The sequence below is a fragment of the Pongo abelii genome, chromosome 3 (genome assembly GCF_028885655.2).
Source record: "Pongo abelii isolate AG06213 chromosome 3, NHGRI_mPonAbe1-v2.0_pri, whole genome shotgun sequence".
NCBI classification, from domain to species: domain Eukaryota; kingdom Metazoa; phylum Chordata; class Mammalia; order Primates; family Hominidae; genus Pongo; species Pongo abelii.
Genome location: NC_071988.2, coordinates 149,324,716 through 149,340,760, shown reverse-complemented (window position 1 = coordinate 149,340,760; position 16,045 = coordinate 149,324,716). Strand labels below are relative to the sequence as shown.

General features: G+C 35.9%; 1 protein-coding gene across 1 annotated transcript in view; it reads right to left on the bottom strand.

The window, feature by feature from the left end:
* Positions 1 to 16,045, bottom strand: part of SLC25A31 (solute carrier family 25 member 31) — a 54,714-nt gene that overhangs the window by 3,310 nt on the left and 35,359 nt on the right. The window contains exons 3-5 of the mRNA XM_024246133.3: positions 6,686 to 6,803; positions 3,755 to 3,909; positions 2,092 to 2,217 (exon numbers count right to left, since the gene is read on the bottom strand). Of these exons, the coding sequence (XP_024101901.1) occupies positions 2,092 to 2,217; positions 3,755 to 3,909; positions 6,686 to 6,803 (399 nt within the window). The remainder of the gene's footprint in view (positions 1 to 2,091; positions 2,218 to 3,754; positions 3,910 to 6,685; positions 6,804 to 16,045) is intronic.

Here is a 16,045-nt window from a genome sequence, read left to right as displayed (position 1 = left end):
AAAAAAAAAAAAAAAAAAAAAAGATGAACGGAGGAGGAAGAACCCTGTGAAAACACAGGAAGAAGATAGCCATTTATAAGACAAGGAGAGAGGTCTTCAGAGGAAACCAATTCTTGCTGACATCTTGATCTCAGACTTGTAGCCTTCAGAACTGTGAGAAAATAAATTTGTTGTTTAAGCAAACCACTTTTGTGGGTGACACCAGCCCTAGCAAACTAATATACACACACATATATAAGACTCATATTCCCATATTTTTTTTCTGTACTGTTGTGAGATTAGGTTGCAGACATCATGCCGTTTATCCTTAAACACTCGAGTGCATATTTTCTTTTTTTTTTTTTTTGAGACAGAGTCTCACTCTGTTGCCCAGCCTGGAGTGCAGTGGCGCCATCTTGGCTCACTGCAAGCTCTGCCTCCTGGTTCACGCCATTCTCCTGCCTCAGCCTCCCGAGTAGCTGGGACTACAGGCGCCTGCCACCACGCCCGGCTAATTTTTTGTATTTTTAGTAAAGATGGGGTTTCACCGTGTTAGCCAGGATGGTCTTGATCTCTTGACCTCGTGATCCACTCGCCTCAGCCTCCCAAAGTGTTGGGATTACAGGCGTGAGCCACAGTGCCTGGCTCAAGTGCATATTTTCTAAATACTGGGATATTTTCTTACATATCCAAAGTACAGTTATCAAATTCAGGAAATTTAATATAATACCACTGACCCAATCCATAGTCTACATGCAAATTAATTTTCCATTTTAAAAAGTTTCTCAATGTGCTAAATTAGAGCTAGCTATAGAAAGAGAAGAAACACAGACATAAATGGAATAACTCTAAGTATTATCCCTAAGTGAAGTAACGGGTTAGTTTTAATCTGCCAGATTGCCTACTGGTCCTTCCAGGACCATTTTGTAGTCAATAAAAATGAGGATAATGATAGGAACTACACCTCAGTGTTTTGAGAATTTAATGAGTAAAAGTATAGAATTCTTAGGACAGTATAAAGCATATAATAAGCACTATATTACTATTCTAGTTTTCTGACCTCATTATTTTCACTTGCCCTCATAAAACTTATGACCTGGCTATCCTGAACTACTTCTCAAGCCATATTTTTGTGTACGATTTCCCCCCTATGCTTAGAATGTTCTCTCACTGACTGAAGTAAGCCTACTGACTGAGATTTAGCTCTCTAAGAGACCACGTCTGATCATTTTAAGCATTTGGGCAACCCTCCTCTATGTATTCCTGGAACCTACACACATTTGTATTTAAACCACTAACTGTTATCTTCAATATTAGACTATGAATTTGGGTGCAGATTTTGTCTTTTTCTGTCACCAGAGCTTAGCATAGATTAACATGCAAATATTTGCGGAATGGATGAATGTAATAAGTACAGGTTGGTATCCTTTATCTGAAATGCTTGGAATTAGATGTGTTTTGAATTTTTTCAGATTTTAAAATATTTGCTTTGTATACTTACCAGCTGAGCATCTGAAATCTGAAAAGCTCCAATGGGCATTTCCCTTGAGCATCACGTTGGTGCTCAAAACATTTTGAATTTTGGGGTGTTCTGGATTTAGGATTTTCAGATTTGGGATGGTCAACTGGTAATAACAATGAGATCAAATGTATCAAAAATTTTGTTTAGGGATTTATATTTAGAACATAAATCATTACAAACAAGTTTTTGTCCTTGGAGTTCAAAATTATTTACTTTCTTAAAAATATATTACAATAAATAATGAAATATTTCAGTGGCTTGTGACTGGGCTTATTCTACTTAATCTAATATTTCAGTTAAGATAGACATACTCATCCAATTTCTGCCATAACCCTCTACCTTCCAAGCAATATATGCTACAGGAATAGTAGGCATTTCTGTTTTGATGGTAGGTGAGGAAGAAGCTTTGCTGGCTGATGGTTATTTTAGGATAGGAAAGAATATAAGACAGAATACATCATGTATTTATTTTAGCTAAGTAAAACAAATGACCTATGCCTTTCAGCCAACATTTCTCTTAAATTTGATTATACCTAAATATCAGAGATATTAAAAACTCAACTAAGCTTAGAAACAATAACATAAAATACCTGCATCATCATACGTCTTCTAACTGTGTCAAAGGGATAAGAAAGTATTCCAGAGCATGTAGTCACAACTTGAGCAATGAAAAAGGAGACAAGAAATGGAGTTTTCTTTGGCTTTGGTAATAAACCCTAGAAAAGAAAAATGTACCAAGTAACTATCCAAATTTCTAAGATATCTTAAATTCTTAAGTTAAAGGATAATTTTTATAAATATATGAAAGAGGGCCCAATTATACTTAAAATAAAATAAAAAAGTTGGATTTAATAGTAGCAGATCAATAAAAAGTGGAATGCCACACATGACTATATTTCAAAGGTATATTTCAAAAATATAAAGCATATTTGCCATTATAAGAATTTGTTATTAATGCACATAAAACTAGGGAAGATAGCAGACATTGACAAAATAGAAGTTCTTCCATGGCTCTTCCTTGTGGGGTTGAAAAAAAGTGAAACAAATGCTTGCTTTTATCATCAACACATATTTGATGGGCAGCTTTAAAACTTTAAGCTAGTGGAGAAATGTTCCTAAATTTCACAACTACTGCAGGTGATAACAAACTAGAGACAGAATACACACATAACTTTTTTTGTGATTAAATAAATGTACGAGATCCTGTAATTTTCATTAACACAGCAGTCTAAAAAATACACTAAAAACTGATCTGTCCAGACAACAATAAAAATGCTATGCAACTACATTTATACCAATGAAGGACTATAGAATAATTATTTATTATACTAATAAATAATACTGATATTAATTTCATTGCTTCCTTTTGGAAGCATTATAATGTAGTCATTAAGAACATGGATTTTTTTGCTTGCCTTTAACAAGTAAATTACTTAACCATTCCTAGGCTATTTACTTAACAATTCCTAGGCTATTTGTCTTTAAACAAAGGGGGGATTTTATTTTTTTTTATTATTTATTTTAAACAACTAGAATTATCTTTATTTTCTTATTATTTTTTATTTCAATAGGTTTTTTGGGGAACGGTAGTGTTTTGGTTACATGAGTAAGTTCTTTACTGGTGATTTCTGAGATTTAAGACGTAAAGTACTTTAAAAAGATTCCTAGAACTAGGTAATAGCTAAAAATTGGTAGCCACTATTACAATTTTTCTTTTTCCTACCACATGGAAGTGTTCTTAAAATCTGAAATGAAAAGGTAAATTGCAGAACAACCTGGAGAATACAACACAGAATCTAACAGTATCCAGTAGATAACCAAGCTATAGTAGCATTTATTTAATTAATTTTGCTTTGCCTACTTCTCAAAATGACATTTGATTATTTGCATATAAAAAAGTGATAATAGGGTTAATATAAAATCAGAAAAACTGTTAGAAGATGCCTTTCCATATACCAATGATTTGATTATGACATAAGCTTAATTAGCATGTTTTTCATTTGCAATGTGATGTACAGTGAAAACACCTCAAAAACTTAGATACATGCTTTATAACTAAAGTCAGATCCATACTGCAGTTATAATTTAATTAGGTTATGGCAAAATCATGATTAAGCAGAATTTCATGTCTCTCTTATTTCATCACTGATTTTTATTTTTATAATTAAAAGTAACATATCTGCTGAAAACATTACTAATTAAATAAATGGAAACCATATATTTAATATGTCCAAGTTAAAGCCCCCAGATTACCTTAACTGTGTCATAAGCTCCAAAATAAGAGGCTCGGTACACAATGATGCCCTGTACTGAAACACCAAACCCTTGGTATAAACCAGCAATTCCATCTGATTTTGCTATTTTCATAATACAGTCACCTAAACCCTTGAATTGTCGTTCCTCAGGACCTAAAATAAAGCCATTTTAAATCTATTAGCAACATTATATATCCAATAAACACTTTAATCAAAATAAACCTTTACAGATCTAAATGATCTGAAATTCCCACTTACAAGTCTAACAAAGAAGGCACAAATCAAAATCCTCCCATTCTTTTACAGATAATCAAGATTTCAAGCAATATCTCAAAAGAAATAAATGGAAAATATTAATCTCTCATAAAAACAATTTACTTCAAACAACCTGCCTTAAAGTATTTTATTAAAGTTACCAGAAGTTACTAATTGAGGTTCAGAAAATAATTTGAAACAGGCCAGGTGAGATGGTTCATGCCTGTAATTCTAGTGCTTTGGGAGGCCGAGGCAGAAGGACTGCTTGAGGCCAGGAGTTCGAGACCAGCCTGGGCAACATAGTGAGAACCTGCCACTACAAAAAATAAAAGAATATTAGCCAGGAGGCTGAGGCAGGTGGATCACTTGAGACTAGGAGTTGGAGGTATCATTGAGCTATGATTGTGCCACTGTACTCCAGCCTAGGCAACAGTGTAAGACCCTGTCTCTATTAAAACAAAACAAAACAAAGAAACACTTAGAAATGAAAAACTTGGCAGGGCACGGTGCCTCACGCCTGTAATCCCAGCACTTTGGGAGACTGAGGTGGTTGGATCATGAGGTCAGGAGTTCAAGACCAGCCTGGCCAAGATGGTGAAACCCTGTCTCGACTAAAAATACAAAAATTAGCCAGGCGTCGTGGTGGTCGCCTGTAATCCCAGCTACGCAGGAGGCTGAGGCAGGAGAACTGCTTGAACCTGGGAGGTGGAGGCTGCAGTGAGCTGAGATCATGCCACTGTACTCCAGCCTGGGTGACAGAGCGAGACTCTGTCTCAAAAAACAAAACAAAACAAAACAAAACAAAGAAACAAACTCTAGGACTGTTGAAAAGCAAAAAGATAAAGCTAAAACTTAGTAAGGATAGTTTAAGATAGTTAACATGTCATATGAAGGGGTCATATTTTCCTAGTATTTTCTGGTTTTATTTTTCTTTTCCCTTGACCAAGAATTCCTTGACAATATTTTAAAACTATTATATATGTACAATGTAATCTTCCAAAAATAAACTAAATCTTCCTGATTTGAAAGAGAAAACAAAACTATGGAACTTAAAGCAAGATAATATTGAGTTATTTTTACTCTCTTATTAATAAAAATAAACTTTCAACTTCCAGTTAAATAGATGAAACTCACATTTTTATTTTTGCTCAAACTGCCACCCCTTCTGAGACATTTTCTGATCACTTATTTAAAATTGGTATCACTCTCTTCTAACTTTTTTCCCTAGCATTTATCAGTAAGTGACAATATATTTTAGTCATTTATTCGTTTATTATTACTTGTGTCCTCCACTAGACTCTTAGGTACATGAGGCATGAGCTCTATGTCTTACATGGGGGGTGGGATGTGAATATGTGTGCATATATATATACACATATACAAACTCACACACGCTCTGAACTCTACGTCTTATATGAGGGGTGGGGTGTGAATATGTGTGCATATATATACACACACACACACTCACACACGCCCTGTATCTGCAGGCATCCTGTATTCCAGAAGGCACTCAATATTTGTTGAATGAATCTCTGTACCCTAAAGAAACTCTATTACATTAATAATAATGAAATAAAACAGGTTTAAAGCCAGATAGGCCAATAAGAGAACATGACAGAATGAAATCTACGAAATTTTGCCAGATGGAGAGAATAGGGAGGAGTGGTAATTCACCAAATAGAGCAGAAAAAGCTGAACCTATTTTCTTACAGAGGAAGATACTGTTGGGAAGCAAGCCATTTGATCACAATAACCTCAGAAAGACTTAGAAATTAGAGGAACTAACTACTATTTCCAGGATGAAAGCAAAGGAGCAGGGAGATGCTCAATATCCACAACCTCACCCTGAGCAGCCAAATGACTTACTGTGCTGCCACCCACAGAACTGAACACAAGGCTCCAGATTTAACTGGGCCAGTTGTGTGACCTCTGCAATCACTCAAACACTGAAAAAAGACTCACATAAAGATATTTTACTGTGAAATATAAGATCATCAGGGATAGAAAGAAACTAAAAAGAAAAAACATATACTAAAGGATCCGGAGTAAGCAAATTGGTATCTTAAGAGCAACATTAGAAACTAGAAGTCAGGGTAATATTTTCATAATTGTGAAGGAAAATAATTTTAAACTCAGACTTTTATATATGTCTTACCCTTTTTGAGAGGGTAAGACAAACACTTTTTTTAAGATATGTAAGAGCTCAATTTATTTTTTTTCACTCTTTCTCAAAAAGTTACCAAAGAATATACTCTACCAAAAAACAAGGGTGTAATAACAAAAAAGGGAAGATGTGATATTTAAGTAAGGATAGAGGCAAAGGGACTCCCTAGGATGAGATTTGTGCATCTAACCTAGAAGGGAGCCATAGCTGAGACAGGACTAAGTGCATGGAAAAAAAATCTAGGAAGGGCTTTCTAGGAAAAAAAGATGGGACTAAGTTATAAGCAGTTTTTATGTTCACTTTTTTGTTACAACAGGCTTTCCCTCCTTCCCTTTTTTAAGGGAAAAGAAGCAAGTAATAGACTTTAGGCCCTATGATTCCACCATTTGGTTGAGAACAAAGTTTGTAGACTTTATCTGGTAACACTATTATAGCACAATTAATGACAATAAATAACAGATGGTTCAAAATGCAAAGAAGGAAAAGTTAGTATTTCTAAAAATCTCATACCTTTTCCAATATCGACACCTAATCGGGTTCGGGCAAAATCCAGAGGATATACTACACATAAGGATGTTGCCCCAGCAGCTCCACCAGAAGCCAGGTTTGCCAAAAACCACCTCCAGAACTGAAATATATTAATTTAAAAGTGGTTATTAAACCACAGAATCGAACTGTTTAAAATACCTGGTAAATTCTTATTTTTATAAATGTTAAAACACCAGATTTATAAGCTACTTTTATAAAGTAAACATCTATAATAATGCATACCATGCTATCCAAAATATTTTCTCTTTATAGCCATATAGCTTTTGTTTCATGCAGTCTGGAAGACACAGTTTAGATGCTGACATACTGAAATGCCAGGATAGTTTAATGTTCTCCAGCAAAGCAGCCCAAATTAGCAAAAGAGGTCGCATAATCATCTCTTTATGCTGCATACTTTTTTTTTCCTTAATAGCTACATACATTCTTAATAATAGTGCTTGCTATGATTACAATGTCAGGCACATATGGAGGCTTTAGTTGTGCCCTTTTTCTGGGAAGGGTGCAGTAAGTAGTATTATGGCAAAAAACTGCAATTACTTTTTGCACCAACCTAAAATACTTCACAATGCCCCAGCTTCACTTTGTAATTTAAATAGAATTAAATTTGAATAGCTCAAAAATATGTATTTAATTATGTTCAAATGACAACATGGAAATTGGCAGACATCAATCATAATGTAGTTGTATGATATTTAAGTTAGGCCTCACTGGTCTACTTGTTCACATGAGCTACTGAAGAAGTATAATTATTTTTGATCAACATTTAAAATGTGCCTTCCCCAGGTTTAGCAAGATGCTTTTCAACATCTAGTGCTTATGGGAGAAGAAAGGAGTATCTGAATTGGAGCTGTTATGAAAAATCCAGGATACGAGGCTACTGCAAGCATTAAATACATTAAAGTGAATAATATTCTAGTCAAGCTCAATTTCTTGCTTTATTTTCTGGCTTTTATTTCTAACAATAAAGTGTCAGACAGCTTTGCAATTCTCAATGTTCTCTAGCCCTGAAATGCCCTTCCTTTTTTAAACAAAAAATAGTTATTGCTTCATGCTCTAATTCAAGTTCTACTTCTCTCATGAAATATCTGATCTCCAACCCATCTACTGAAACTGTATATGATCATACCCTCTTCCCATAAATACTTCATCTCTGTCAGAGAATTAAAGTTGAATCCCATGACCAATACGTAAAATGTATTAACATGTTATAGACTCTTTTTTTTTTCTGAGATGGAGTCTAGCTCTGTCACCCAGGCTGGAGTGCAGTGGCGCGATCTCGACTCACTGCATAGACTCTTATTTTTTAAATAGCACTTACAACCATTTTCTACTTTCAATTTATAATTATTTGTGTACATTTATACTCCTACAGACTATAAATTTCCTTTTTTTTTTTTTGAGACAGAGTCTCACTCTGTTGCCCAGGCTGGAGTGCAGTGGCGCAATCTTGGCTCACTGCAAGCTCTGCCTACCGGGTTCACGCCATTCTCCTGCCTCAGCCTCCCGAGTAGCTGGGACTACAGGTGCCAGCCACCATGGCCAGATAATTTTTTTTTTTTTTTTTTTTTTTTTTAGTAGAGATAGGGTTTCACTGTGTTAGCCAGGATGGTCTCGATCTCCTGACCTCGTGATCCGCCTGCCTAGGCCTCCCAAAGTGCTGGGATTACAGGCGTGAGCCACCGCGCCCAGCCCAGACTATAAATTTCTTGAGGCCAGCATTATTTTTCCTTAACAGCTTTACTAAGTATAATTCACACATCATAAAATTCACCTATGTAAAGTGTACAATTCAATTGTTACTATATTCACAGAGTTGTGCAACCATCACCACAGTTTTAGAATATTTTCATCACACCAAAAAGAAACCTCAGGCCTGTTTTAAGTCACTCCGGATGCTCCCTACCTCCTTAAGTCCTAGGTAACCATTAAACTACTTTCTGTCTCTATATATTTGCTTATCCTGGACATTTCATATAAATGGAATTACACAAGACACACTCTTTTGTGACTGGTTTCCTTCATTTAGCATGTTTTCAAGGTTCATCCATGTTGTAGTACGTATTAATACTTCATTCCTTTTTATTGCCAAATAATATTCTATTTTATGAACATTATCTACTCATCAGCTGATGAACATTTGGGTTGTTTCCATTTGTTTGAGGCCAAGATTCTTAATTCCTCTGTTTATTTCACAGAGCAAGTCATGAGGTCTTGCCCAGAGATATGTATTAAGTAAGTATTTGTTTAATAAAGTGTACTGGTAATGCCACTTACTGTTCCCAGACTCCCAAGGATCTTTTTAAGTAACACTCATCAGTTTTATTGTATAAGCAGCATGTCTCATCATACAGAAATAATTAGATCAGGAGATTACATCTGACATAAGGGTAGTTAATCCATAGTGTAGTAGATGATTGGTAACCTGGTAGAAAAAGATGAGCTGGGCCAGAGCCTCTTTCTTGGGAACTGAACTTTAAAGATTCAATACTAGTTATCAATAAGGACAGAAAAGGAAAAGTCTAAGACTTTTTGGAGACTGTTTAAAGCTATAGATCCTCTCCTAAGAAAAATCACACATGTATAAACATATATTTTTAGAGTGTGGGGTATTCTGGAAGCATTCATGGATCCCAGGTTAAGAACCTCTGACCTTTAGAAAGGCCAAAAAGGATTACTATGGTACAAATATTGAATTTAAAGGAATAAGAAAATATCAGTAAGTAAAAAAAGTAGGCAATAATGAGAAAACAGAGCAAACACACACACTAAAAGCAGATAATTAGAGAGAAAGACCAGGTGACTTGGGAGAGAAAGATGAGAGTATAGTTTGGTCCGTAGAGGTGCCTGTGGCTGAAATTCAAGTGCCACTGTATCATTACAATAAATCCTCTTTTTCCTGAGGTAATCTGAGTCAATCTCTGCTTCTGAAAACCAAGCACATCAACCCAACAAGATATGTGGCATAAAGATTTATAAAGTAGATCTTAAGTTCTACTTATTCTTTTTTTCTTTCTTGATGAGAAAGAAGGCAGATCAATGATTTTTGGTGTGGATAATCGTGTAATTTATCATTCAGACCAGGACACTTCTGATACAGAAAGTGGGAGCTATGAAAAAACGACAGGGGCAGGCACAACATATATAAACAGTATGGCCAATATATGTAGTGATGGTAGGAAGGATAGAAATAGAGGGAGAAAAGCAGTAAGAATCTGCCCATGCTGAGTGACGATCCTGCATTTATGTAACAAAGCCTGTCCCTCCACAAGACTGAAAATAAAACAGACCCAGAAAAGGTAGTATATATATAAGTATAAGTGAGTTTTGGTTGTTGTAAGTTAGTAATTTAAAGCATTACTATATTGGTGTGTGTTTTTTTTTTTTTTTCCCCAGGCTGGAGTGCTGGGACTACAGGCGCCTGCCACCACACTCGGCTAATTTTTTGTATTTTTAGTAGAGACGGGGTTTCACCATGTTAGCCAGGATGGTCTTGATCTCCTGACCTTGTGATCTGCCCACCTCGGCCTCCCAAAGTGCTGGGATTACAGGCGTGAGCCACCATGCCTGGCCTACTATATTGTTAAAAGAAGAGGCACAGAGAAGAATCAGGAAGGGAGAAGAAGATGAAAGTCTGAGAGTCCTGAGGAAAAATAATCCTAGTTATTTTTAATTGTTGACAGACACTGTGTGAAAAGACTCAATGATGCATCAAACAACAAATGCCCTGAGACCAAAGTTGTTTATAACAACTTGTCTGGACGAGGAAGAGAACTGGGAGCAGCTCTAGTCTTCCTCATTGAGGGTTGTGCTGAAAGCTGCTAAGGGGTGGCTGAGGAGCAGTTTATGCCCAGGCCCAGCTGAGGCTCATCCAGTCTAGTCACCTCAGGTGAGTTTGAGAGTTAGATTGGAACAAACTAGTGGAGCAAAAGCTTTAAGCTCTGAGTCCCACTCTCCTTATCTGTACCTTTTGGGTAAAAATAATTACCTCAAAGAGTGAAGTGAAAATTCAATGAAACAATATATATAGTAGGCACACGCTTCCCTTACCATTTTTTAAAAAACTTTTTATTTTGAGATAATTTTGGATTCACATGTATTATAAGGAGTAATATACAGAGAGACTATCAATCCTTCAACGAATTATCCTCAGTGTACTAGCATACCTGTAGTACAAGAAATTGACACGATAAGGCCTACCCTATTCAGATTTTCTCAGTTTAACATGACTCAGTTGTGTGTTTATTCAGTTACATGCAGTTTTGTCACACGTTCAAATTGGTCAACAGTTCCATGAAAAGGATCCCTCATGCCACTCTCAAAATCACAGCCACTTCTCTCCCTCCTGGCAAACAGTATTCTTTTTTCCATCACTATAATTTCATCATCTCAAGAATGTTATATAAAAGCAATCAGAAAGCATATAACCTTTGAGATTGGCTTTTTCTACCTTAAAATCCAAAGTTGGTGCACATATCAAAAGTTTGTTCCTTTTTTGTATGCTGATAAAATATACACAAGATTTACCATTTTGACTATTTTAAGTGTACAATTCAATAGCATTAAGTATGTTTGCAACGTTGTTTAAACTTTGTCACTATTTCCAGAACTTTTTCGTCATCCTAAACAGAACTCTGTAACTCATTAAACACTAACTCCCCATCTCCCCTCTCAGTAGTTTAGCAGAGGTTAACCACCTATTAATCTATAATCTGCCTTCTGTCGCTATGAATTTGTCTATACTAAGTACTTAAGTGGAATCATACAATATTTGCCCTATCAAAAGTTTGTTCCTAGACAAGAATGTCCACTCTCATCACTTCTATTGAACATAGTGGTGAAAGTCATAGCCAGAGCAATCAGGAAAGAGAAAGAAATAAAAGGCATCCAAATAGGAAACGGGGAAGTCAAATTACATGAGTAATTTAACCTAGAAAACCCTAGATATACCTCCCAAACCCTAAATATACCTCTAGACCTGATAAATGACTTCATTAAAGTTTCCGGATACAAAATCAATGTACAAAATTCAGTAGCATTTCTACACACCAATAGCATTCAAGTTGAGACTGAAATCAAGAACTCTATCCCATTTATAGTAGCCACAAAAAAAACATAGGAATACATTTCACCAAGGAGGTGAAAGATCCCTACAAGGAGAACTACAAAACATTGATGGAAGAAATCACACATGACACAAACAAATGGAGAAACATTCCATGCTCATGTACTGGAAGAATCAGTATCATTAAAATGACCATACTGCCCAAAGCAATTACAGATTCAACAGAATTCCTATCAAATTACCAACATCAGTTTTCAAAGAATTAGAAAAAAGCATTCTAAAATTCATATGGAACCAAAAAAAGAGACTGAATTGCCAAAGGAATCCCAAGCAAAAAGAACAAATCCATAGGTATCACATTACCTGACTTCAAACTATACTACAAGGCTATAATACCCCAAACAGCATGGTGCTTGTGCAAAAACAGGCACATAGACCAATGGAACCAAATAAAGAACCCAGAAACAAGGCCACACGCCTACACTCAACTGATCTTTAACAAAGTTGACAATAATAAACAATGAGAAAAGGACACCCTATTCAACAAATGGTGCTGGGGAAAATGGCTAGCCATATGCAGAAGAATGAAACTGGGTCCCTACCCTTCACCATATACAAACATTAATTCAAGATGAATTAAAGACTAAAATTAAATGTAAGACCTCAAACTAAAAAAATCCTAGACAAAAACCTAGGAAAAATTCTAAACATTGGCCTTGGCAAAGAATTGATGACTTAGACCTCAAAGCCAAATGCAACAAAAACAAAAATTGACAAATGGGACTTAAAAAGCTTCTGCAAAACATTCAATGGAGGAAACAGACAATATGCAGAATGGGAGAAAATATGTGCAAACTATGCATCTGACAAAGGATTAATATCCAGAATCTATAAGGAACTTAAATAAATTGACCAGAAAAAAACCAAATAACCCCATTAAAAAATGGGCAAAGGACATGAACAGACATTTCTCAAAAGATGACAGTCAACTGGCCAACAAACATATGAAAAAATGTTCAACATCACTGATATGGTTTGGCTGTGTCCTCACTGAAATCTCAACTTGAATTGTATCTCCCAGAATTCCCACATGCTGTGGGAAGGACCCGGGGGGTAACTGAATCATGGGGGTCAGTCTTTCCTATGCTGCTCTTATGATAGTAAATAAGTCTCATGAGATCTGATGGGCTTATCAGGGGTTTCCACTTTTGCTTCCTCCTCATTTTTCTCTTGCCACCACCATGTAAGAAGTGCCTTTCACCACCCACCGTGATTATGAGGCCTCCCCAGCCATGTGGAACTGTAAGTCCAATTAAACCTCTTTTTCTTCCCAGTCTCAGGTATGTCTTTATCAGCAGCATGAAAATGGACTAATACATTAATCATCAGAGAAATGCATATTAAAAGCACAATGACCTATTAAAAGCACAATACCATCTCACACTAGTCAAAATGGCTATTAAAAGGTCATAAAATAATATATGTCAGTCATGTGTAAAAAAGGGAATGCTTATACATTGTTGGTGGGAATGTAAATTAGTTCAACCCCCATGGAAAACAGTATGGAGATATCTCAAAGAACTAAAAATAGAACTACTATGCAATCCTATTACTGGCTATCTATCCAAAGGAAGAGAAATTATTGTATGAAAAAGACATCTGAACTTGTATGTTTATCTTAGCACGAATCACAATAACAAAGTCGTAGAATCAACCTAAGCGCCCATCAATGGATGACTGGATAAATAAATGTGGTACATATACACCATGGAATACCATACAACTTTAAAAAAAGAATGAAATAATGACCTTGGCAGCAACATGGATGCAGCTGGAGGCCATTATCCTAAGTGAATTAATGCAGAAACAGAAAATTAAACACTGCATGTTCTCACTTATAAGTGGGAACTAAACAGAGGGTACACGTGTACATAAAGGTGGAAATAATAGACACTGGCAACTCCAAAAGCAGGGAGGAAAGTGGGGGAAGGGTTGAAAAGCTACCTGCTGGGTACCATGTTGACTATTTGGTTGATGGGTTCAACAGATGCCCAAACCCCAGCATTACACAATATACCCATGTAACAAACGTGTATGTATCCCCTGAATCTATTATTTTAAAATTTTCTTCCTTTCTACTGCTGAGTAATAACCCGTGATGTGGTTTACCACAGTTTAACCATTTGCCTACTGAAGGACATCTGAGTTGTTTCTAGATTTTGCCTATTGTAAGAAAAGCTGCTATTGAACATTGTGTATGCTGGTTTTTGTATGAACATAAATTTTCATTTCTCCAGGATAAATGCCCACCCAGAAGTGTAAACATGCATTATATGGTGGGTGTATGTTAGTTTCTAAGAAATCGCCATACTTTTTTCCAGAGTGGCAGTGCCATTTCACATTCCACCGGCAATATAAGAGTGATTTGGTTTCTCTGCACTGTGACCACTTCGGTGTTGTCATTATTGTAGGTATTTAGTGATATCTTATTGTGTTGTATCAATGACTTAAAAAAATTTTTCGGTACAATGGCTAAAAGTATCAATGACAAAAAAATTTTTAGTTGACAAATAATTGTATATATTTATGGGGTACAATGTGGTATTTTGATTTACATTTATATTGTTGAGTGGCCAAGCTAATTAACATATACATCACATACTTAAATTTTTGTGGTGAGAACATTTAAAACATACTCTTTTAGCAATTTTGAAATACACATTATTATTAACTACAGTCTCATGGTGTACAATAGAGCCCTAAAACTTATTCCTCCTGTCTAAATGAAACTTTGTACCCTTTGAGCAACATCTACCCATTCCTCATCCCCCGACGCTCCATCGACCTCAGAAACCACCAGTCTACTTTGCTTCTATGAGATCAACATTTTAAAATTCCATATATAAGTGGGATATACAAAGTCAGTAGCAGTATTTGTCTTTCTGCACCTGGCTTACTTCACTTAGCTGGTTATTCCACGTCACAAATGACAGAATTTCTGTCTTCTATAAGGCTCAGTAATATTCCACTGAATACATACATTTTCTTTATCCATTCATCTGCTCATGGACACTTAGGTTGCTTCCATATCTTAGCTATTGTGAATAATGCTGCAATAAACAAGACTGCAGATTATGCAGATATCTCTTCATCATGCTGATTTCAATTCCTTTGGAATATATAACCCAGTAGTGGGATTGCTGAATACTGTGGTAGTTCTATTTTTTTTTTTTTTTTGAGATGGGGTCTTGCTCTGTCGCCCAGGCTGGAGCGCAATGGCACGATCTTGGCTCACTGCAACCTCCACCTCCTGGGTTCAAGCGATTTTCCTGCCTCAGCCTCTCTAGTAGCTAGGATTACAGGAACACACCACCATGTCCAGCTAATTTTTGTATTTTTAGTAGAGATGGAATTTCACCATGTTGGCCAGCTGGTCTCAAACTCCTGACCTCAGGTGATCCGCCCGCCTCGGCCTCTCAAAGTGCTGGGATTATAGGCGTGAGCCGCCACACCTGGCCCTATTTTTAGTTTTTTAAGGTACTTTTATATTATTTTCTAAAGCGTCTAAAGTAATTTACATTTCCAACAGTATACAAGGGTTTTCTTTTCTCTATAGTCTTGCTAACACATATCTTTCATATTTTTGATAATGGTCATTCTAACAGGTATGAGGTGATATTTCAAAGTGGTTTTAATTTGCATCTCCCTGGTTAGTAATGTTCAGCATTTTTTCATGTACCTGTTGTCCATCTGTATGTCTTCGTTTGAGAAGTGTCTCTTTAGGTTTTTGGTACATTTTCTAATCAGGTCATTTGTTTTTATATTATGAAAGTATTTGAATTCTCTATACAGTTTTTATATTAGCCCCTTTGTCAGATTTTTTTTTGGCAAATATTTTGTTTGCAAACATATTCTCCCAAGTGATGGGTTGTCTCATCACTCTGTTGTTTCCTTTCCTGTTCAGAAGCATTTTGGTTTGATACTATCCCATCTGTCTGTAAGTTTTGCTTTTATTACTTGTGCTTTTAGGGTCATATCCAAAAAATCATGGCTCAGACCAATGTCATGGAGCTTTTCCCCAATGTTTTATTCTACTAGTTTTATGTTTCAGGTCTCATATTTAAATCTTTAGTATGTTTTAATTTTTTTGTATATGGTGTGAGATAAAAGTCCAATTTCATTCTTCTGCATATGGACATCCATTTTGTCAATACCACTTATTGAAGAGACTGTCCTTTCCCCATTGTGTGTTCTTGGCT